At 39.3% G+C, this 26,409-nt stretch overlaps 1 protein-coding gene across 1 annotated transcript in view; it reads right to left on the bottom strand.

Annotated features, from left to right (window-relative positions):
* Nucleotides 1–26,409, bottom strand: part of NKAIN3 (sodium/potassium transporting ATPase interacting 3) — a 170,207-nt gene that overhangs the window by 30,255 nt on the left and 113,543 nt on the right. The window contains exon 4 of the mRNA XM_053466574.1: nucleotides 16,822–17,019. Coding sequence (XP_053322549.1) covers nucleotides 16,822–17,019 — 198 coding nt within the window. The remainder of the gene's footprint in view (nucleotides 1–16,821; nucleotides 17,020–26,409) is intronic.

Genomic DNA, 26,409 nt, shown 5'->3' with positions numbered 1-26,409 from the left:
CTGAATCCTTGAACTGCAGATATTTCCATTTCTTTTTGGTTAGAGTAAGAGTAACTTAATGAAGATCTCTACACATTTATAGTGCTAATTTGACTTTAATTTGTCAGTTACTTGGATCTGAACTGGATACACAGAGGTTTGCTTTCCTTTTATTACGTGCAGTGGTTTAGACTTGGAATCAGAGTTTGCCATATTGTGACTCTGAGTTACATTTGCTAAATGCGTACATGTCTTTGAGCAGTTAGTGTTCATTATTCGTATTTGTGACCAGAGAGCTGAATCATTTACTGTTGAGCATGTGATGTTTTTTTCTTGTAAAACGGGTCATCGAATCTAGCCCCTGGTTGTTCTAATCCCTGGTTGTAATTTTCATGGACCAGATATTTAGTAATTAAGTGACTGTTATAATTAGTAATAATATCTTATTTTATTGTTTAATACATAGCACAGTTCATCGATATATTTCCCTAAAATATCTTTCATGCTGAATAACTTAATTACATTTTCTTGATTCATTTTAACGTCCCTGACAGGCCTGTCATTTCATTTTTCTTCAATAACAAGCAGCATTCTTTTATTAACACTGAATGAGGCTCTGTGCTGGTATTTGTTAGCTTGCAGGTGTAAAGGAGACCTTATTTCCCTACGCATGAAGATGAAAGTTAGTTAAAGTTTCCAGTGTATAGTCATAGTATTTAACAGCATACACAGAAGCAAAGGTTGGAATACAGCACTTAGTAGTGAGATGGTGCACGAGCCAGGGCACCACCAAGTCCTTCAATATATCCAAAATAAAGAAGCAGAGGCTCAGCACCATTTGAGTGCTGAGCCTCTGCTTCTTTATTTTGGAAGTATTTAACAGTAAACATCTGATTTTAATGATTGACTGTAGACAGGGCCGGACTGGGACTGAAAAGCAGCCCTGGAACAATTTGGAGACCAGCCCCATATAGTTTATCTCACGGTGAAGCTCTTATACCCACACGCACCCCTTATACACACCCGAGTCACACTATGTGCCATTCTTTTTATCTCATTATTTGTATTAAAATGCCAGAAAGCAAAAGTGTTAAAAGGCCCTAATAAATGAAATACATTACACATAATGGGATCAAAACATTTACTACTGCGAACATTTTTAGATGAAAGAGTTCCATTTTATTCAGTGGAACAAAACACTGATCACATTATTCTTCACGATATTCTGGTAAGAAACTTTTATTTCTTTATTAATTCATGTAGACTATTTTTTTCCATATTTAATAAAAGCTATGATTGAGACATGTAGGGGTTAAAAGGCATATCATGGGACAGAGTGGCATATAGTGGGTATAAGGCATTCATGGAGGCAGAGTGGCATGAAGGGGGTTAAAAGGCATATCATGGGGCACTCTGCCTCCAGAAAAGCCTTATGCCCCCTATATGCCACTCTGCCTCCCTGATATGCTTTATACCCTCCTATATGCCACTCTGCCCCATAATATGCCTTTTAATCCCCTATATGCCACTCTGCCTCCAGAAATGCCTTTTACTCCCTATGTCACTCTGCCTCCAGAAATGCCTTATACCCCCCATATGCCACTCTGCCTCCCTGATATGCCTCAACCCTCCTATATGCCCCTCTGCCCCGTGATATGCCTTTTAACCCCCTTTTTGCCACTCCACCTCCAGATATGCCTTTTGACCCCCTATATGTCACTCTGCCTCCAGAAATGCCTTATACCCCCCATATGCCACCCTGCCTCCCTGATATGCCTCAACCCTCCTATATGCCACTCTGTCCCATGATATGTCTTCTAACCCCCTATATGCCACTCTGCCATATAGGAGGTTAAAAGGCATATCATGGGACATTTTTGTTTACTTTATATGGCAAGCCGATCCAGCTTGCCATATTAATTAAAAAATAATATATGCCACTCTGTCCCATGATATGCCTTCTAACCCCCTATATGCCACTCTGCCATATAGGGGGTTAAAAGGCATATCATGGGACAGAGTGGCATATAGGGGGTATAAGGCATTTCTGGAGGCACAGTGGCATGAAGGGGGTTAAAAGGCATATCATGGGGCACTCTGCCTCCAGAAAAGCCTTATGCCCCCTATATGCCACTCTGCCTCCCCGATATGCTTTATACCCTCCTATATGCTCCTCTGCCCCATGATATACCTTTTAACCCCCTTTATGCCACTCTGCCTCCAGATATGCCTTTTGACCCCCTATGTCACTCTGCATCCAGAAATGCCTTATACCCCTATATGCAACTCTGGCATATAGGGGGTTAAAAGGCATATCATGGGACAGAGTGGCATATAGGGGGATATAAGGCATTTCTGGAGGCAGAGTGGCATATAGGGGGACACACTTACATACACACACATGCCGATTTTTTTTGTTCTTAACAAATACAAAAAACATACAGTACAAAAAATACATTATTTTACTCACCTTCTACTTCTCTTGACTTCTTGGCAGCTGCACACCGTTCTCTATGCTGACAGGATGCCACTGACCTGACATCCGGTGCTGCAGCAGTCTGAGCGCGAGGGGGCGGAGCTTCCACCTCACGCTGCTCCCATCGTTATGCAGCCATCAGACTGCTGGGAATGTAATCTAAACGGCCGGTGCGTGCTGATGCCGCCGGCCGGAGCTACTTTAACACTTTTTTTTTTATTATTCATATGGTAAGCTGGATCGGCTCGCCATATAAAGTAAAAAAAAAAAGTATTAAAGCAGAGGCGGCCGGCGGCATCAGCACGCATCGGCCGTTCAGATTACATTCCCAGCAATCTGATGGCCGCATAGTGATGGGAGCAGCGTGAGGGGTGAAAGGTCAGTGCGAGGGGGCGGAGCTTTCACCCCTCACACTGCTCCCATCACTAGACGGCCATCGCACACGGCTGCTGGGTGCTGATGCCGGCCGACCGCATCAGCACCCAGCGGCCGCTTTGATTAGATTTCGGGCAGCCTGGGGGCAGCTCAGCGGCTGTCTTCATGGCCGCCCAGCCCCCGGACCTTCCGGCCCACCGGGAAATTTCCCGGTATCCCGGTGGGCCAGTCCGGCCCTGACTGTAGAGGTGGAAGAACACTTTCGCTCAGTCTAAAAACTGCATGAAAACATGCTGAAACTTCTGTAAGAAAATGTGTTCCAACAGTTACAACATACTGTTTAGGTCACAACACACACATGTGTTCCAGAAGCAGGTGTGTTACTAGGTCTCCAAAATATCTCGAGCCAGAGCCAAGGCACATTTGATAGAAGGGGAGGAAAGAAGCTCACATGCTTGAGTGGACATATAAAGGTTTAATATGATGATGCCAACAGAGCCGCCCTTAAGTGTTCTGGCGCCCTGTGCGGACTACTCCTCTGGCGCCCCCCATGCCAAAAAAAAGAAAGGAAAAAAATCTCCCCCCTCTGCCCCTTCTCACTGCCTTGCCCCCTCTGCCCCTTCTCACTGCCTTCCCCCCTCTGCCCCTTCTCACTGCCTTCCCCCCCTGCCCCTTATCACTGCCTTCCCCCCTGCCCTTTTTTTGTTCCACATGGTTGCCTTTCTACATGTCTTTTTGCCTCTTACTGCATCTTTCTGTTTTTTTTTTCTCTCATACTAGTTCTTTTCACATTAACATGAGTAAAATTGAATTATTCAAGAATATTTTATATAATAGTGGCTACAAAACTATTTACTGCAGGCATAAAACAAAATAATATGCAGAAACAAAGGTGTTATGGTGAACGTTACCTCTCTAAACTAAGGCATTTTGTAGACCCTTTCACAGAATTGAAGTAAATTTTAATGCAAATTATTTATACAACAATAATTCATAAACTACCAATCATACTCAGTGGGTAATACGATAATATTAAAACAGATTCTTGAGGAATACAATTTACTCATATAGAGTTTAGACTTTTAACTCTGGAAGTAAACTACAAAAATATCATCAAATTATATAAAAAGCTTTACACTTATCTTAAAGAACTAAAACAATTACATTACTGTAGATGTATTATAATATACAGTATATGCTGTCTGCCTTTCTGAATCTGTAACATAGTCTTGAGACTAATGCCTGGGTAATAAACCTGAAAGTTATAAATCATATCTGTTTACTTAGTTGAAATGTTGAAATCCAATTTCTGCACTTTATTGAATTAAAAAACAGCACTATTTTTAAAGCTACGGTGCATTATTAGTTTTTGGCCATTATTGCATTTTTTATTACTTCGCCTGACAATCAAAGAAAACTCTTACCAAGATTTAACACATTATTGTATTTATATGTATGGCTTTTAAAAAAAATTATATATATATATATATATATGTTAGGGTAAAATGAGGACTAATGGCTTTGCTGATCATCGCAGGATCAGCTTGAAAAGCTAGAAGCTTTCACCCTTTAAGTACCTAGTAAGGGGCTAGACAGTGATTTTTATTGTCCACCCTTGTGGCACCCAAAGGTTGCTTCGGAAACTCGGGACTGTGAATCAGGGAAATATAACCCCCAAGGTTTAATAAAATACTCCCACTCCACTCACAGGTATATCTTGACTAGGTGATGACCTACGTCTGTGCATGTCGGGGAACCTTTTTGCTCAATAGAGTGATCTACCCTCAGCTATGTGGAAGAGGAGCTGCCGCCTCACTTAAACCTCCCCAGTTATGAACTGGTGCCCTTGGGCTAGGTGTACTAACCCAGAATACTTGTCATTCACATTCAAATTACTCATTTAAGTTGATGCATGTTTCAATTATGCAAGTGGTAGTTGAGTTAGAACTTAAGACCCAACGCATTTGCAAACAGGATGGTGCATAAGTGCAAAGGTGTGGGTAACTTCTGTTCCATAGAATACAGAAACATAGAATTTTACAGCAGATAAGAAACGTTTGGCTGATCTGGTCTGTCTATTTTTCTTACGAGAAGACTAAAGCTTTACTCAGCCCTTAGTTTCATCTTAAATTCAGGAACATTCAGGAAGGATTTATGTTCCATTTATCTACCACCCTCTCAGTAAATTACACCCTCTCAGTCTCATTACACTTAAACCCCCATCCTAGACCAGTCTTTGCCCCAATATATGGGTGTGTGTGTGTGTGTGTGTGTATATATATATAAATATATATATATATAGATAGATATAAAACAACAAACAAGGAGGAAAATATTAAATATATTTTGAATATTTCCCCTTGAAAGCCATTATACTAGTAGCTAAAATGAAATGGTATAGCCAATAGCACTGCCTTTCAAGAAGAATTAGATCAGACTAACTTGGAAAATAATTATAGTAAATGGAAATGTAGAAATACCTACAAAGATGTAATCTTAATAAATTATAGCCCCATGTGGTTGAGGAAAAACACTAAGATACATGGTTAAGTCCATGAAAAATATCAAAATTCACAGACTGGGATATTTAAGCGAAGTATATCACTTTTGTAACGGATACCACCTGCTGCTTGGAAACAGTAAATTAAATTTTGCTTGAATATTAACCTTAGCTTTCCTTTTTTTATTAATGTTTCATTTTATACAATAGAAGGCTTTGAGGTGTCCACTTCTTCATGCTCATGTCTCCAGGATATCACCTATAGTGTACCTTCACAATTGTTCAGAGAGCCATACAAATCTATGCTTTTTATATCCACTACCTGTGTTCTTAAAAAATCACTCATTCACCTGAGATCTCCCTATGACCCTTAATACAATCAAATCATCTCCTTTCCATGCAGTGCCTCAGCTTTAGTCCCTTTCTCCTTTAACCTCCTCTATAAATGGTAGGCTCGTTCTTTATTGCTCCCTTTAATGCATTATTATTACTATTTGTTGAGTTATATAGCACCATCATATTGTAAAGGGCTGTACAATGTATTAATTTGTACTTACAGATACAAAAAGTAAGGCATAGGAGGGCATTATAGAGAATGGGGCAGCCACTGAGAAGTCCTGTATACATGCATGAGAGGTAGAGTTCGAAACAAAGGGCAGACTATGATCATCCGGCAAGCAGAAATGTCAGGTAGGAGGGTATTTGGAGAGTGAGGAGATTTAGGTAGGGGAACCACAATGAATCCTAAAGTGTACAGGGAACCAGTAAAGACACTTACAGAAGGGAGTTGTGTTTGTAGTGCAACGGAATGTAAGGGGTCAAGATGGATATGAGATAAAGCAGCTAAGACAGAGTTGCAGTAGTCGAGACGGGAGGTAATGAGTGCATAAACAAGAACATTAATTGCATCTGCTATTAAGAAGTGATGAATGGGGTCAATTTAAAAAAAAAAAAAAAAATTGATGTGACGGGTGAATTATAATATGGTGACACTAAGACAATGAGCATGTGGGAAAGAGGTGAGGACAGTACCAATGAAGTTGAGTGAAATTATGGAAGGGATGGTAGCGCTAGAGGAAAGGAATACAATAAGTTTAGTTTTGAAGATATTACATTTTAGAAACAGAGGCTCTGCAGTTAATGACACGATCTAAGAGGGAGAGAGATTGGGAGAGGATAGATAGATCTAAGTGTCAATGTGTTTCACGTAACATAAGGAAAGCCTATCTTGGTTTGATCGATGGAACCTTACCCGACGAGGCACTATCCTGTGAATACCCACATTGTAGACAGGGATGAGACCTATAATGCATGGACCTATAATGCATGGTCAGAACACCCAGCCAGTAACAGCACCAAGTAAGCGAGGTAAAGAGACAAGCTTGGGTCAGTAACAGATAGAGCAGTGAAGTTAGAAGACGAGCCTGGGTCAGCAGTGGGTAAATAAAACCAGGCGAAGTACCACAGAGCAGATGTACAAATGAGACAGATGAACAATCTTGTGTCAGAACTAGAATAGCAGCCAGAAATGAGAAGGGAACAGGGAAAATGGGAGCTAGGAAGAGGTGTATGATTTAGGATACTGTAGGATTGAGGATTGGGACTAGAACAACTAGAACAACTGAGCAACTAATTGAGGAAGCCAGGGCCCTAAATACTGTCCTAGGAGGCACTCCTACCAGAACTGGGATGCGATCCCTTTAAGAGCAAAATACTGCCAGTATATGTGCATGTGTGCGTAGTGCTTGCTGCAAAGCACAGGAGAAGGAGACTCACTGACATCTTCTCACAGCTCGTGCTCGTCAAGGGACCATTTGAGGATGTCGAGGGACCTTAGCCCACTGGTCCCCGTGGCAGAGGTGAATGTAGGTCCTGACACATTGGCATACAGGTGATACTGAAAAAACAATAAAAGGGGTGCTAAAACTGACAGTTGGGGAACACCAACTGAGAGGGGAAAAGATCCAGAAAGGGCTTCTTGTCCAACACCACTGCCTTACCTCACAAATTGCCAAAAACCTTGCTCCAAAATCTTGGGAAAGCCTTCCCAGTAGAGTGGAGTCTGTTATAGCTGTAAAGAGGAGCCAACTCCATATTAATGACTATGATTGTTGAATAGAATGTCCAACAAGATCATATAGGTGTGATGGCCCGACACCCACATACTTGTGGTCATATATTAACAAAAGAATGTGTTACTCAGGAAAGAATGTTGCATTTTTTAATTATGTAGTTGTAAAATTGTGTCAGTATGTGAATTTTTGTTGATGGTAGAAATTTGCCAACTGTTAATGATTTTTGTGAAAAGTAATATTGCAAGCAAAGAAATTAGATGCCAAGTGCTTCTCTCTCGAGCATATGCTTGAGCTGTAGATATATACTATATATATATAACCATTAGATTTTAGTAACCTGCACTGTAAATTTGAGATGATATTCCAAGAGCTTTAGTTTTGAACAGTCTAAGTTTCTATACTGTCTACAGACCCTGTGTACCAATGCTTGTAACTGGTCTTTCCCACTTTTGTAAACATGCTCTATAAAATAATATAGTTTTTTCACAGTGTAGTGAGCAGATGCAGCTTACACAGTAATACAGCAAAACATACAGTCTCTAAGCAGTCTCTAAGCATTTTGAAGCATATGAAGGAAGGGAATTATATCAGAGAGACAAGATAATGATGAAATAATATTACTCCTCTCTGTTTCACCAATTCTATCATTGAGAAGTACAATAATCAGCAATAACAACCGAAACGGTCTGAGCTGGAAGTCATTATTCACACATGAACAGACAATCACAATGGCAAGTATGGGTATACAGTACTATATTATTGATGCACAACCATTCAAACCGTGAAAATGTACTATTCACGCAGTAGCAAAAGTGTCAGAACTCTGTTGGCCTCAATGCTCCAGCATGATCATTACCGTGAAACACAAAAGGAATTATGATTATACCTGTTGTTCCACGATCATCTTTCTTTTTTGTAGAAAAGCATCTTTCAAATGCCTTCCAAAATGTGCAAAATTAATTCAATTAAGTAGACCTGTGCAAATAGACCTAGAACGATTTTTCGTTTAGGTTTTGGTCTGTTCTTTTTCGGACAACTGCCATTCTAACTGCCTATCTAAGTAGTAAGTACTGAACTATAGTAGGAGAGTTACTATATATGCTAGGGAGTCTCTGCTATTAACTGCTGTCATTTTATGTCACTGAATGTATCTTTTTGTAACCAGAACTAATCAGTTTATCAGTATGCAAGCAGACAATTTTAGAATAACTATACTGTTATTGCTATGAAATTACACTCAGCTGTCTGTGCTCACGTGGCTTGAATTAACCAATCAATGATTGCTTTAATACTTAGGCTACTTTTATTCCATTTTACCTTTTCACAATAGTGAAGACCAGAGAGATGTCTGCGAGCATCAGAAGTGCTATTATCACCAAAGATAATACTGTCTTGGCATCTCTGTTTCAACAGTTTGCAGTGATATTAAGAACCTCCTGAGATGTGATGGGAAGGGGCAAATGGGTCAAAAAAGCCTTTGAAGGTTAGTGGAAATTGTATAAAAAAAACACCATGCAAGATATCGACGCAGCTAAAGATCGACCAGGAGTGATGTTTCAACACCTATTATATGCCTCATACAAAACTAATAAGGCCTTTATGGGCGAAGGAGGATTTCACTGCTGAAAGCAATACATAAAGGTACTGGAGGCCTTTAGTGTATTAATGGAATATGCCAGAAGAAGAGACCAAGCTTGCAATCCATTGTGTGTCCGTTAGCCAATAAAGGTATCATCTTTACCACATTTGCTTATTAGTTCATAATTAAGATTATCTTATTTTTAGCTTTGTATTTTTAGATTAGTTTAAGGGGAGAGGAGTCCCTTTCTGTTAGGAATCTTCCCATCTTAGGAATTGTATAAAGGTAATACTCACGTAAGAACATTTTAGAATCATGAGATATGTGTACATTTTGTTTTTTACCAATATTTTATGTAAGAAAATAATTAAATAGCATAAGATTTTTTAGACTTAAATGCTTTATGTTGCAGTTTTTATAAGTCAGATGTTCTTTTTTCTGAGAAGTTGAGACGGGTAAGCAAAAACTTGTGGTATCTCTAACTTAGACCAACCCTCCAAAAGTATGTCATATCCACTTTTGTTTTTGACTATTTTCAAAAGCATTTTGAAATCTACAATCAGCGCTATTCTCATTTTATCTGTGTGCAAGTTGCTGAGTGGGCCTGGCTTTACAGAAAATAACATTGTTCAATAAACAGTGATATCACTTTTAACCCCTTAAGGACAATGGGTGGTCCCTAATCCCATTGAAAACAATGCATTTTGAGCCCGTACATGTACGGGCTTTGTCATTAAGGGGTTAAGAGTACTTGAGACTGTTGGATGATTCACCTTAACACATTACAAATTAAACACAAACTAGGCACCCTCAGAAAATTAATTAGGCAGTAGAGGTGCGGGTTACATCTTAAGAATTAATCTCATATCCTTGAAATTACCTTGAAACATGTTTACAGTCACTGAATGTGCTATACGTTAAGCATTAAACTAATTAGAAGGCCAATTTGTGTTACCAAAAAACCATGTTTGAGCTAAGCGGCTCCAAGAACACATTGGACGGTGATATATGAAGAACCCTTTTCTTAAAAATTGGAGAAAAGACAATCTTTAAAAAAAAAATTCTTGTAGAATAACCAATGCTTGTTTCGGCGGAGCAGACCCTCCCACCATATTCCGCAGTACTAGCTCAGCACATTGAAGTACAAATTATTATATTAAAGAATATCTTTTTTTATGGGAATGGAGGTGGCTAAAGCACGCTTAGTTACAGCCTTTATGGGAAGATAAACTTAAAATTTTACCCTCCTGTATTCTCCATTTTTAGGTAGTTTATCCATTGCTGTTCCTTATCCAAAATAACAGATGGACTATTTGAATCACAATATAGTATTGGGGTGGTAGAGTGTGATATTATGTCAGCTTCTTTTGGGTCTTTTTCTTTCAATTTATGAATTAACTTAATTTATGAATATTTAATCGGGTAAGAAGTAGGTCTTCCATGGTATCATCTGTCCATAGAGGGGAATCCGTATTCCTAGTTCTATACCGGTTATGGAAATACCACAGCAAATTCTTTATCATGCCTATTCTTACACCCACAAAGTCCTTTGATATTAATAGGTTAATTATGGGCTGTCACTGTTTGTGTAAAACATATTATGGAACATATAAAATGAAACATATAAATGGAAATACTACTACATAATTTTTTTACTTCTATCTTTATTTGCTTATGACACCGTGTTCAATATATATTATATCAAAGAAAAAACTGTTATTTCCATTTCAAAACTGCTGAGTGGTGAATTTCAAGTACATTTATTGGAGAATATGGTAGCTTTGTTTCATCAAGAACACTCCAGGGTGCTCTTAAACTTGGGAGAGTAAGTTAATTGAAAAATATTTTGTCTGGTAGACATATGTCAGCACAATAAAGGGAACAATATTTTAGGAGCAATTCCACAGTAAGACCAGTATAAACTAAAACCAACATTTTTTTTAGAATCCATTTGCATGTTTAATCAATTGCACGAAGCTTTTAGATTAAAGTTTGTTTTCCAGTTTATACAGATGGTAGGTTATAGCGCTTTCATGTGTCTGTGATTTTCCACATAATATACCTTATATGAGATGATGTAAAATGTGGTCTTTCAGCCAAATTTGAGGAAGATACAGAAGACTCATTCTACTGTCTGAACTAAAAGCATGTGTTATTAGTGATGTATCAATCTATTTACAGTAAGAATAAAGATAATTCTGCTATTTAGTTTGGGTCCCTGGGGTGGAGCATTTTGGAGAGAATGGTCGGCCTGTGCTCCACTCCATAGTTTACTTGCAGCAGGTGGGGAGTCCAGTCCAGGTGTTCAGGATCACCCAGGTAGGTAATCGCCTGTTGGCAATGAACAGCAGGAGGTTGCTACAAAGTTTCCCTGTGAGGGATTCAGTGAAGGAGGACATAAGCAGCAGAGACACTACATTTCTCTCTACAAGAGTCTGCTGAACTATTCCTTACAAATAAAATGGTCTGTGCTTTATTTTGTTGGCAGCTGGTAAAACGTCCAACTATAGTCAGTTACAAATGTTAGTGCTCAGAGAGCAAGGCTTTTCTTTTGTTTATTTTATATTTATATTTTGTTTGCCAGGCCTTATAATAAACAGGACTGTAATTTCTAAAGAAATATAACCTCGTGTGTTGTTTCCAACGCTAAGACTATGCGGCTATATAATCCCAGCTCACATAATATATACACACACACACACACACATATATATATATATATATATATATATATATATATATACACACACACACACACATATACATATATATATATATATATATATATATATACATATATATATATATATATATATATATAAATATATATATATATATATATATATATATATATGTATATATATATAAAATACACATCAATCAGCCATAACATTATGACCACCTGCTTAATATTGTATAGGTCCCCTTTTGCCACTAAAACAGCCATGTGCCATCGAAGCATGGACTCTACTAGACCTCTGAAGGTATGCTGTGGTACTTGGCACCAAGACTTTTGCAGCAGACCCATTGAGTCCTGTTAGTTGCGAGGTGGGCCTCCATGGATGCATCCTAATGCCATGTGTTCTCCAGGTAAGTGAAGCACACGGTCATCCATGTGATGTAAAAGAAAACATGATTCATCAGACCAGGCTACCTTCTTCCATTGCTCCACGGTCCAGTTCTTATGCTCGCGTGTCTATCGTAGGCTTTTTCGACAGTGGACGGGGTCAGCATGGGCACCCTGACTGGTCTGCAGCTACGCAGCCCCATGCGCAACAAACTGTGATGCACTGTGTGTTCTGACACCTTTCTATCAGAACAGCAATGTGAGCTACAGTAGCTCGTCTGTTGGTTTGACCACACTGGTCAGCCTTCACCACTTTTCTTTTATCGGACCACTTTTGATACTGACCACTGCAGACCGGAAACACCCCACAAGAGCTTCAGTTTTGGAGATGTTCTGACCCATTTGTATAGCCATCGCAAATAGGACCTTGTCAAAGTCGCTCAGATCCTTACCCTTGGCCATTTTTCCTGCTTCTAACACATCAACTTTGAGAACGAAATGTTCATTTGCTGCCTAACATATCACATCCACTATTATTATTCACTTCGTCTGTCAGTGGTCATAATGTTATGGCTGATGGGTGTATGTACTAGACTTGTGCATTAGTATTTGGGAGAACATAAAAACGAACATGAATGTTGCGTTTTCATGGTTTAAACCGAATAACGAATGAATGTACACAAATAAGAAGACACACAACACAAAGAATCTTCGTTTCTTCGTGTTTGTCTTTGTATATATACTAAGCTAGCCTATTAGTTAAGACAAAATACCTAAATATCTACTAGCTAATCTCCCTGGTCCATTCCAAGTCGTTGCCTCTAACCTATCTTAAATCTTCAGTAGTATAGCAGGAGTAAATACAGGAATCTGTAGGATCGTGACAGGATTTAAAGGTCCGTAAGAGCGACTTTATTGGTCACTCGCAGGGGGCTCGTTTGGCATCAACCAATGAAGAGCAGCTGCCTTTGCCATTCACATTAAAGAATGAATGGAAAAGGGCAGCTGCTTTTCATTAGTTGATGCCAGATGAGCACCCTGCAGGTGACCAATGATTCGCTCTTACGGACCTTTAAATCCTGGCCTTGGCGCCATTTTCCATTCATTCTTTAGTGTAAATGGGAAAACTCCCTTTTCCATTTATTTTTTTGTGTGAATAAGAAAAGCAGCTGCTCTTCAAGGAGCTGCTCCTCATTGGTTGATGCCAGACGAGCCTCCTGCTGGCGACCAATAGAGTTGTTCTTACGGACCTTTTAATTTTGGCACGATCCTACGGATTCCCCTATTAACCCTACTATAATAAGGAAGACTTAAGAAAACAAAGTGAAAAATTAATATGAAGAACGTATATACATATTCCCCCGAAACGAACACAGGGATGAGCAAATATTTGTAGAATATGAAAAATACTTTCTAAACAAATAGTCTATTGGTATGTGCTATAAGCAAATGTGACTGCAGTCTATTTGTTCGAGGTGGGTAATTGAAACATACACCTCTTAGAGCAGGCATGTCCAAAGTCCGGCCCGCGGGCCAATTGCGGCCCGCGTTCCGGACTGATACGGCCCCCAGGTGAGCCACGGGACTTGGCGTCATCAGCCGGCGCAGGGAGAAGGAAAGCGCGAGATTTGGGCTTTCCTTCTCCCTGCGCCGGCACACACAGCCACAGGGGCATCGGATGAAGAAATTGTGTAGGGGAGGGTTAGATTTCAACCCTCGTCTACAGTAACTTTAAACAGGGTTGAAATCTAACCCTCCCCCAGTAGCGTACCGAGCGGGGGTAATGTCCGCCGCTGGAGGGCAGGCTCGCAAGGGAGCGGTATCGGAGGTCTTTAACAGACCACCGGCTCCCTTGAGTGATTTTAAGCCGGTTCAAGGATTTCCCTTGAACCTGGCTTAAAATCACTCAAGGGAGCCGGAGGTCTGTTAAAGACCTCCGATACCGCTCCCTTGTGATCCGCGCGGCAACAGCTGTTGTGCGCCGGGGATTGTTGTCAGATCCCGGCGCACAACACTGAAGCTGCGCCCACCGCTGTCCGTGCCCTCTGAACCCCGTGCCCTCGGAAGAAGAAGGAAGAACTGAAGAAGAAGAGGAGCGAAGAGCAGGAAAAGGAGCTGTAAGGAGAAAAGAGGAAAGGTAGGAAAGCATACAGTGAGAGTGTATTGGTGTATGTGTGTGGATTGGTGTATGTGTGTGGATTGGTGTATGTGTGTGGATTGGTATGTGTGTGGATTGGTATGTGTGTGGATTGGTGTATGTGTGTGGATTGTGTATGTGTGTGTGGATTGGTGTATGTGTGTGGATTGGTGTATGTGTGTGGATTGGTATGTGTGTGTGGATTGGTGTATGTGTGTGGATTGGTATGTGTGTGTGGATTGGTGTATGTGTGTGGATTAGTATATGTGTGGATTAGTATATGTGTGTGGATTGGTATGTGCGTGTGGATTGGTATGTGCGTGTGGATTGGTATGTGCGTGTGGATTGGTATGTGCGTGTGGATTGGTATGTGCGTGTGGATTGGTATGCGTGTGGATTGGTAAATGTGTGAGAGTGATGGGTGTTATGCTGTACCATTTCCAATGTATTTTTCATTATATAATTATGCTCTAAAGTACATCATAACTCCCATCACTCTATACTGTTCCATACAGTGGCAGAGCTGGGAGACCGAGGCCTTGCACCCCCACCGCAGGACTCCTGAAAGGTAAGTGAACTTCAAAGAGGGAGAGGGTAGATAGTTAGGAGGGGTAGATAGGGAGAAGGGAGTGAGAAGGGGTAGATAGGGCAGAAGGGAGCGAGAAGGGGTAGATAAGGCAATCATACTCCTATCATGCCAAGTCTGCGAGTGCCTCCTGGAATCTGGGTATGCCTGGGCATGATAGGAATGTGATTGCTGTTAACAATTATATATATATATATTGTTATTTAATTGTTTTGTCCTATTTTGGTGTGTTACTTACTTTAAATAAAAGTGTTAGATTTTTTTATGGTGTGTGGGGGGGGTCATATTCAGTTTCGGCCAGGTAGTTTTAAAGTGTGTGTGTGGGGGGGGGTGCCACATACAGGATCCGCCCCGGGTGCCAAATACTCTAGGTACGCCCCTGCCCTCCCCTACACAATTTCTTCATCAGATGCCCTTGTGGCTGTGTGTGCCGGCGCAGGGAGAAGGAAAGCCCAAATCTTGCGATCTCGGACGTCGCTAGATTTGGGCTTTCCTTCTCCCTGCGCCGGCACACACAGCCACAAGGGCATCTGATGAAGAAATTGTAGGCAGTGGCGGAACTACCGGGGTCACGACTGCGACCGGGCCCTGGAGTTCTGCCAGTCAGTGGGGCCCAAGGGGTGCCGAGCGGTTGCTGAAAACGACCGCTCGGCACCTCTTGGGCCCCCCTGACTGACAGAAATCCAGGACTCCTCTGCTCGCCGTCGCTGCCACCGCCGCCTGCCTCTGCGCTGCCCAGAGTGCAGTGTTGGAAGCGTGAGGTGTTTGTCTCGAGTGCCGGCGCTTCACGCTGAGCGCCGGCATATGACGTCATATGCCGGCACTCAGCAGTGAAGCGCCGGCACCCGAGACAAACGCCTCACGCTCCCAACACAGGAGTTGACAGTAAGTGACCTACAAAGGGGAGTAGGGAGGGAGTGGGTAGATCGTGAGAAGGGGGGGTAGATCGTGAGAAGGGGGGTAAGGAGGGAGAGGGTAGATCGTGAGAAGGGTAGGGAGGGAGAGGGGAAATTGTGAGAAGGGGGTAGGGAGGGAGAGGGGTGATTGTGAGAAGGAGGGGTAGGGAGGAAGAGGAGAGATTGTGAGAAGGAGGGGTAGGGAGAAAGAGGGGAGATTGTGAGAAGGAGGGGTAGGGAGGAAGAGGGGAGATTGTGAGAAGGAGGGGTAGGGAGGAAGAGGGGAGATTGTGAGAAGGAGGGGTAGGGAGGAAGAGGGGAGATTGTGAGAAGGAGGGGTAGGGAGGAAGAGGGGAGATTGTGAGAAGGAGGGGTAGGGAGGAAGAGGGGAGATTGTGAGAAGGAGGGGTAGGGAGGAAGAGGGGAGATTGTGAGAAGGAGGGGTAGGGAGGAAGAGGGGAGATTGTGAGAAGGGGGGTAGGGAGGGAGAGTGGAGATTGTGAGAAGGGGAGGGAGAGGGGAGATTGTGAGAAGGGGGTAGGGAGGGGAGATAGTGAGAAAGGGATAGAAGTGGTATGCCGTTTTCAATAAACTTTGCATAAAATAGTTAATTTGCATTTAATTTTAATGGTTCAGAAAATGTCAGGCAAAATGGTCGGCCCTCGCACATGTTCACTTCATCAAATCTGGCACTCTTCGAAAAAAGTTTGGACATGCCTGTCTTAGAGTATAACTATTTTTATACCAAATGTGACAGTTAATGTTCTTCACAAATAAACTGCCAGTGGTGGTCTTGATGCCCACAGTTTTGTTAGCAAGCCTTAAAGTAGGTAAAAGTTGCAGAATCCACCCCTATGATAACACTGTTAAAATCAATAAAATACATTTTTAACCTTACAGATTCTCTCACTTCAAAGTCTCATATTATCCAAAGCTCTTTCAAGAAGAATTTATGCAAATTTCCCTTCTGCCTCAAAGCTGCAGCTTGAGAAACGCTAGGGTGGGAAGTGAAAAGGTCTGCTGTCATTTGGGCAAGCCATTTCCTAAAGCAGATTCATTCATCGTTTGGTCAATGCATCAATGTGTTCATGTGACAAATATATATATATATATAATTATATACAGGAGGATTTTAGCAGAAATTTACTTACTGAAAGCAGTATTTGGACAGCACTGTGGATGACTTCCAAGTACTGAAACTCAATCATACAATTTGTCACTGAGATAAATGAGTGGTCTCCAAGGGTCCTGCTTGCTGGAGGTGGCACAACTTTCCGTACGCAACCCGGTCCATGTTCTCTCCACCATGAACGATGGATGGAGATGTTAAATGTCATGAGATCTGTATCCTGCAAAGAAGATTTAAAGAAACTCAATATTGATTACAACATTCCATTGCATACCTATTATTCCATATATATTGAGTGATAGAATATTAAGGCTAGTATCGTCTAGGCAGAGTCGGATTTAATAACTTTTGGACACAGCTTGGACATTGATTACTTTATTTGACATTGACCATAAATGTTGTAAAGGTCAAGATGCTGCAAAACAGCTTGTGTTATTCCCATGACTATAATTATACTAAAAAGTGTTGATGAAAATGAATAAGCATAATCACTTTTTTTTACTTCATATCTTCATAACTATGGAACCCCTTATAAATCTTTAAAACATTTAGTTACCTGTAACTTTTGATGTTAAGATATAAGATAAGATCATGTTCATTATATATAAATACTGTATATAATGTGTCTGTATAGCTACCTCCCTCAACTTCTACTTAGTTAATCCACCTGTAGAAACTGTCATAATGAAACTCTCCATTCTTTTTATAAATTTCTGCTAACCACTTTATTTTATGTTTATGTCATTAGATGAATTATTGTATTTAGGATGGTCACTTTATGAAGATCACTATGAACAATGCTAAGCATCGGCTGGAGAGATAGAGTGAGATAATCCAAAACACCAGGGATGTATCTAAATTCAAGCAACCATAAAAACACATCACCTTTAGATCCCTTTTATACTCTTTAGGCACCGTCTGATTTTTTGGGGCAAATCTGTGCCCCTCCCTTCTAAAAATTAGAACTTGATGTTACATTCATAGAACAATTTATATCCTAGGGTGACCAAATATACTCATTTCCAGGGGACAGTCACTGGATAACCACAAAACACATCTCTGTTTATTATTTCAGGTTTTACGGGACAATGACTGTTGACCTTTTCAAACTCATATTGTGTGTTGGTGTTTTATATAATTGGGTAACTGAACCGAGCATGGCCCGTGAGTCGAAGCTGCATCTGTCAAGGGAAGGTTAAGTATGCAAAAATGCTAGTTACTATTGTTAATATTTATTACATCATACTTAGTGATATTTCAAAATAATATATTAAGAAGCACTTTTCCAATGAGGCATGCTTATGTCTTTAAAGGTTGAACGAAGATGTTTGAGACACTAAATTAAATATTTGCCACTCTTACTTGACCTCTAATGTCTTATTTCGCAAAATAGAATCACTAGCATTCTGCGTGCTGATAAAAGCTAAACCACAAATCAATAACTGCAGGCTTCAAAAATCAATTTGGCATACAAGCCAAAGCTTGGCTCCTCTTTAACTTCTTGGAAACCTCTGTAAAAGATGGTAAGATGCCATCAAAAAATCTATTACTGCATGAATTTATTATCATTTACAGGAATTTATCGGAGAGAAATCTACACGAAAGTTAATGGGAAATGGAAGCAATGAACCTCATAAGGTGGCATAACAGTTAATATTACATATAACTAACAAGACATAAGATAACCTGGTGTGGGTAGTTTAAAAGGGGCATGTCATCTCCCCAGTGCTTATTCCAACGGAATTAAGTACAGAGTCTTAGGTTAGGCACTTACCAAGTATCTGTCAGCTTGAGCATACAATAAATTCATTTTATTTATTTGTTCTTCGAGTTTGTCATTTATTTAACAAAAAAAGTTTTGTGCATAAAGCCAAGCTGCAAGCCATTACTTAAATATGCTAATATCAACATTTCTACTTTTAGGGAATGCAATGCATCATAATGTAATATGGTGGGTGGCAGCAGCATATTTAAAACCCTTTATTTTTCTTGTTCTGTGAAGCTGTTTTTTATTAGCAAATTGGTATTGGCACTGCAGATACATTGAAACAACTATAGTATTCATTATTCATACGCGAACAGGCTAGTGTGAGAAGATCAGAGGTGGCATTTGCTGAGTATTCAGGTAACATTTGCTTTGTGGTTACTGAAATGTGGATACTCAGACCTGCATTAGCCTTTTTCTTGGAGGCATTTGATTGCTTGTCATCTGATGCCAAAGGCAAACATCTTCTCTTTTTACAGCAGGTTGCACAGTTCTCATAACAGACTTTTGGATTTCAGATTTTTTTTATGTCTGGAAACTGTCCTAAAGAGATTTTTCATTTTCCTTTTTTTGTTTTATCCTGCCAACCATAACATGCAAGATTTGGTCTGCTAGGAGGTCTTCTTCTCTTGCTGTCCGAAAGCATTACATAGATAGAACGTACAGTGCAACTAGCTGATTTAAAATTTTGTAATATTACAACAAAAGATAGGAAGGCCCTCAAAAAACTGCAGAAATAAATGTATTTAAGTCTGTGAAAAAGGTAGCTCTTGATTTATAAATATTATATATAAACATATACCACAAAAATCACTCAATATATGTTATTATTTAGTTGATAGAGGGGAACCATGATGCTTACAAAATAGATTAAAATAGGTAAACAATAGGTAATATAGGCAAGGGCTGACACCTTTGGCACACGTTTACACAAACTTATACACTCACGCTAAAACATACACTCACATAATAATAGAGCCCTTCAACAAAAACTCAATTGAAGTGACACTTCAGCCATTATATGCAATCTAGTGCATGATAGCTGAGTGGTACCTTTAAATGTTTACATTGTTCCTCCTTCAAATGTAGAATTTCCTCATGTACATTTGCTCCTTTCTCTCTGTATGAATGTAAAATGTATGTACAAAATAAAAAAAAAGAATATTCTGCTAAAAAAACAAGAAAACAAACATAATAAACATGAACTGTAACCTTTAACCCATTTATGTCTCTTTTGATTACTTAGGATGTATTAGTTAGTTCAAGATTTTTGAAGCAGCAGTTAATTTCATACTCTTCCAAAATAATTATAAAAGAAAAAAAATGTTATATGTCACCATGACATCACAAGCATTCAGAAGATACAAGAGAGATACCAAAGTGGATCTCTAACCAAAGGTGGGACAATACCCAACAAAAAAAAACTAAACAATAACAAAAAAGGACAAATATTAAAGCAATAAAAATATATAAGTAAATAAATACTAGACTTGTGCATTTGGATTCGTATAAAACAAATTGACTGTTTCGTGCATTTGTACAAATCTTTGAAAACGAGGGCGATCCCTCATCCCTAAAACATACACTCACACTAATTCTGACATACTTACTCATAGTCAGTTAACACACATAAAAATGCATGCTAACACACTCAAACACGCACATATATACTATCTCTCTCTTTCTTTCTTTCTTTCTTTCTTTCACTCACTCCCTTACCTTGAGCCTCGCGTTACATGACCCCACTGTTTTCCTCCCTTTACAAGTGGCCTGCGCCCCGCTGCCCCCCAGGCCATCCCTGAATCTACCACAGATTAACTAAAGTATCAGTTTTTGTAGCCCTTCTTTCAAACTATTTTGACTTTGCGGCAAAAGAATCGTCTAACATTCTCACTACAGAAGAAAATGGTTGAAAAAACATCAATTATGTGGCAAAAAGCTCACAATGGAGCCAAATACCTCACAAAGTTTTATGCAGTTTACACAAATTATTCCTATATAATATAGGTAAAATAATATTCTTTACATGGTATTTTTATATTGTTTTTAGTGCAATTTCCACATAACAAAGGAGATATGAGGCACTCTAGCGTGTGCATTTATCCATTATTTCACATGAATGCACAACATATACTCTTGGTTCGCAGAACCATGTACTATGTCATACAATGAATGGGCCGCTAAGCTGATGGATGTCAGTTGTGATTGCAAAAGCGTAGTTTTGTGCACCACTTCAGTTACGAGTAATACAAATAAATCGAAAGACAAAAATCCCATACAGGCATGAAAAGAACCTTACCTCATGTACAAAAAAGTCAGTGAGCTGGACAATCCGTAGGTATAAAAAGTTACTTTTATTAAGAAATGAAATAAAAAGTAGAAGATTACACCAAATGACACAGAACACAGGGCAAATATCCCTCAGCAGAGTGGTGGTTACTTCTGACGTGTTTTGTCCAAGATGCTGGACTTTTTGATAGATCAGTGTTTGTAGAAAGTTCTTTTCATGCCCATATGGGATTTTTTCTTTCAATGTATTTGCAATATGATGTCTTGAGGCATTGTACCCAGTAGACAGCATTTATTACTGTGGAGCTGCTGCACTTCATGTTAAATTAAAGTAATACAAGACATGAATTTCAAAAATAAGAAATTTCAAACCCACATTTCAAAGACAATCCCCTGCTTCTCCCTTCCCATAAGGCATGGAAGAAGAAGATCGAGTCACCCTCAAATTGCAGTAGCGGTATACTCTATATCTGCCATTATTGAGCAACCCTGCCTTCGAGGAGGCCAAAGCGACATGGGTCTTACATCTATATACTAATTTGCAGACTGCACATAGCTCTCAATGCTGTGCTTACACCAGTGCAGACATACATTTCAAGGCCTGAATATAACATGATTTGCATACCTTCAACTCCAGAGTTATATAACCTCTGTTACTAAACATTTTACACAAACACACTGGAATAATGATTCCGATAAAATAGAGGTGGAACTCACTACATTATTACATTATTACCCTATATAAATGATCAACACTTCATGCACCTCAATGGAGCATGTGGGGGATTGGAGCGTTGGTCAACCTTTCTACATGAACTTGACAAAATTGACATCTATAAGGCTGTCTTGCAATGGGGCAACATGCTTCCAATGGCCTCCTACACAGAGATGTTCTATAAAACGGTACATGATGCATAATTAACACCTGACAGAATGTTTAGATTGGGTGTGAGGGAGAATGATTGCTACCCCGAATGTGCATCTCCTAAGGCCAGGGCCGGCCCTATAATGGGGCAGACTGGGGCAATTGCCCCAGGCGGCACTTTAGAAGGGGCGGCACTTTGCCGCCCCAAGCGCTTTTTTTTTTTTTTTGAAGCGGATGAGAGAGAGAGAGAGGGGCACCGAGTGGTTTTCGCTTACCCGCTCGGCGCCCCTCTCTCTCTCTCCTCTGCGGCGAGTCTCCCTGTTCGGTCCCGGTGCCGGCTTGTAATGCAGAGCGCCGGAAGTGACGTCAATTTCCGGCGCTCAGCATTACAAGCCGGCACCGTGGCAGAGCAGGGAGACTCGCCGCAGGACTGTTTAAAGGTAAGTACCGGGGGGGGGGGCGGCGTTTTAAACTTCGCCCCAGGCGGCGTTAAGTCTTCGGCCGGCCCTGCCTAAGGCACATTTCTTTCACTGTTTTTGGCAATGTCTGTGTACTTAAACCTTTTGGTCACAAATTCGTACGCATCTCACTATAAATAAAATTGCTAACTTCACACTAACCCAAAAGTTAGCATAAAACAACCATGGGACCAGATATCTGTGAAGCTGATTCATATGAAAAATATCGTGCAATGCTGGATGAGACCACCAACTCTCACTATAGTTAAATCCAAATGATATCATTTGCTCTGCATAGATTGGGTGGAGGCTACACTAGCTATAGAAAAAATACAAATTTTTACTATTTGGGGGAGTTAAAATAACTCCTTCGATGTTGAATTGCGGGTTTTGGTGAATACCATCTTTTAATATACCTCATAGTACAGCCTGTAATTATTACAGCTATTTTAATACCCAACAACCCATAATACATATTTTAGATTTCCTACACTTCGACTGGACTGGAGCGTCATGACAATGGGTGGGGTGCGGTCCTATTGGTTTATACTTTCTTTTCTCTGAGACAAAAAGTATGATGTTAACTATAAAGGGAACATAGGATACTCAGGTTTTACTTGGTTGACATGTTGTTTCAGTTTTCATGATTTATCTTATAAATACAATGTACTCTATGCTTTACAGATACAGTATGCAGTCCATTTTTCATCTCTTTTTATATTTATATAATATTGATAGTTGAAACCTCAAGGCCCTCCATATAACAAGGGTTAACCTAATTAAACTTGAGGGTCAGTTCACTTGCTTTGGGAGAATTATTGTATCATAAGAAAAGATAGGACATGGCACACAGTTGTAATGTTTTACATTTATTGGTCGTCACCGTATCCAATTGTATAACCATGAAAACTGCATACTATGGAAAATAATACAAATGTTTTGAAATAAAAGTGTGTTTGTAGTTTGTAACAGTAAAATATCTGCATGTACTAATACAAAGTCAAAAGGCTTTAGTGCCTTAAATCTGATTAGTTTTCGTTATTCACTCATTAGAAACTGTTGAGTAGATGCAATTTGAAACTGCCTTGCAAAAGTGTGTTTAACTAGGGTTAATCCCATTGCCATAAAAGCAAAGGCTGTCAAATGTAATGACCTATGAGAGCTTTGATTCTCCAAAGGATTCATATCGATTTTTGCCACAGAGAAAATCTTGTACAAGTCTTAGAAACTAGAAGTACTTTTAAGATGTGTTTTTATTAACCATTATGAGGGAATGTGGCAACATGGAAAGAAGTAATGTTCAATCTTAATTTGCTGATATTTTTTCCAGTTGTACCAATATATTTTACTTAATGGTCAGCAGATATTTTTTGCAAAATTAGTATTAGCACATAACACAATAACATAATAACAGACCCCTTCAACAAAAACTCAATTGAAGTGACGCTTCAGCCATTATATGCAATCTAGTGCATGATAGCTGAGTGGTACCTTTAAATGTTTACATTGTTCCTCCTTCAAATGTAGAATTTCCTCATGTACATTTGCTCCTTTCTCTCTGTATGAATGTAAAATGTATGTACAAAATTAAAAAAAGAATATTCTGCTAAAAAAACCAAGAAAACAAACATAATAAACATGAACTGTAACCTTTAACCCATTTATGTCTCTTTTGATTACTTAGGATGTATTAGTAAGTTCAAGATTTTTGAAGCAGCAGTTAATGTCATACTCTTCCAAAATAATTATAAAAGAAAAAAAATGTTATATGTCACCATGACATCACAAGCATTCAGAAGATACAAGAGAGATGCCAAAGTGGATCTCTAACCAAAGGTGGGACAATACCCAACAAAAAAAAACTAAACAATAACAAAAAGGGACAAATATTAAAGCAATAAAAATATATAAGTAAATAAATACTACACTTGTGCATTTGGATTCGTATAAAACAAATTGACTGTTTCATACATTTGTACGAATCTTCAAAAACAAGGGCGATCCCTGATGAAACAGATTGCAAAATTTGCCTACTATAGATGAGTTTTGTCTCCCAGTCACACATTTTCTGGAACAGTGGCCAGTAATTACAAAAAAGTTGCTTTATCTGGAGTCATACAGGCTTAAACAAGTTATGATTAGCATTTTTGGCAACATTCTAAGAAAATGTGGTTAAGGTTCAAAGTGGGTACATGTGTTAAGCATTCAGAGCCCAATCAATCTAGTAGGTCCTGCTTTTTAAGTATTAGCAAATGCAAACTCCACAGGGAACAATCAAGGTCAGGGTGCAAAAGGTTACCTACTGCAAAAGAAAAAAGGGCTTCTGTTGTTGAAATGCCAGACATTAGAAAAATCCTATCTCAGATCACTCTAAAATTAAATTTTTAGGAATAGCTTTAAAAATCTCAAGCAAAGTACCAATTTATATTACAAATGTGCAAAGATGAGGAAAAGAAAAATAAAGATCTCAGGGGTTCTGTGGACCACAAGTTACGTCTAGTGGGAAGCTGTTCCGCATATCACCAAGTCATCCTAACATTAAGTACATTAAGTATAACTTTATTTTATTAAATAAAAGTAAAAACCTCAGAAGGACCGTAATTAACATGCAACTAGCAATAAACCATTTCAGCGTCTGTAAATAAAGCTGTGCATGAATTTACCACTACAGACAAACAAGGCTTATAATAATATTTAGAGAAACTTCTATTGCACTACACCCCTTCTCCTGTGTTTTCTATGCATCAGTACCCTGCCTTGCATACTGACTTGCATGTAGAAAAGCAGCTACATAAGGTAAGTAAGCAGGTGGGGGAGATACAAGGCAGGGGTAGGGTGAAGAGGCACAGAGAAGACTGGGGGGCAGAGAGAGAAAAAATTTTTGTTTCTGAATTTATAAAAGCACCCAAATTTATAAAAATGCCCCACTACAAATTTTCCTAAATTTGCCTAACTGCTAATTCTAGGGGCTTCATCGGATAATTAAAGATAATAAAATACTTTGTTTGTTAAAAAAAAATGTGTGTTCTGTCTATAATTCCATAATTAGGCCCATCAGAATTTTCAGCCCCAGGCACACAAATCCTTTAATCCAGCACTGCCATTGTGCTTATTGAAGTGATTTCCTGGGTGCAAATGATAAGAAAAATCAACAGAGCAAAAAAATGGAGCTGCACTAACAGGTCTTGCAAAAAAACCAAAATTTTATATTAAACGGTCAACTTTTTTATTAATCAGATTAAGGTGACCATAGATTCACATGTTCTATATGCTGTTGTATTATTTTTTGAAGCTCAACCAATTTTATTCCATTTTCTGCTGCTTTCGAGATTTATTGATTTAAAAAGCTTTTATGAGTTCATGAGTAGATATGATTTACAGTGTAAAGTCAAAATGAAAAAAATGAAACAAGGTATCAGATGACAAGCAATCAAATGCCTCCAAGAAAAAAAAAGGGCTAATGCAGGTCTGTAAATCCACATTTCAGTAACCACAAAGCAAATGTTACCTGAATACTCAGAATAGAACATGCAGAACACAAAAACATCAGAAATGTTTTGCATCACGTTCGACAGAGTATTACATTTGTCGAAATAATGGGTCTAGTTCAATGTGTCCCATAAAATAATAATAATATAAAACTGTTCACACTGCAACACACCAATTAAAATTTGTTTTAACACTTACACTCCTAGAAAGAAATGCCACATATACCAATTTTATTATACAATAATCCCACTAAAAATACCCTAAATACCACCATGCATTAAATCAAGACACAATATACATTTTTTTTCCCTGTATGTACTTGCGCCCCAACGATTTACACAATATACAAATTACAAGTAAAAGTAGGAGACATGAACATTTTTTGTTTTTTTTGTTTGTAATTATTTCTTGCAACAGGCTACATCATATCATTTCATGACACATTTAACTTCTTAAAACAACACAGTTAATGAAATGTCAAAGTCAATGCAGTCCTGGTAGAGTTGGGACATTGTGTCCACAGGGTCAATCATGGCACTCTGCGTGTACCTCTGAAGCACTGGTTCCTGCATGTGCCTCTTGAGATAAATATCCATGTTATTGTTTTAGATGTGGAGAGGATAGTTGCTGATGCTGGTGATATTGGCTTTCCTAGGTCCTCTGGCAGGTCTCCTGGAACAGTTTGTTTAAGGTTATGTGGATGGGAGAAGGAGAAGACTCTTGGGCTCCTCGCATCAAGTTCTT

The sequence above is a fragment of the Spea bombifrons genome, chromosome 5 (genome assembly GCF_027358695.1).
Source record: "Spea bombifrons isolate aSpeBom1 chromosome 5, aSpeBom1.2.pri, whole genome shotgun sequence".
Taxonomy (NCBI): domain Eukaryota; kingdom Metazoa; phylum Chordata; class Amphibia; order Anura; family Pelobatidae; genus Spea; species Spea bombifrons.
This window is presented reverse-complemented; position numbering and strand designations above follow the sequence as displayed.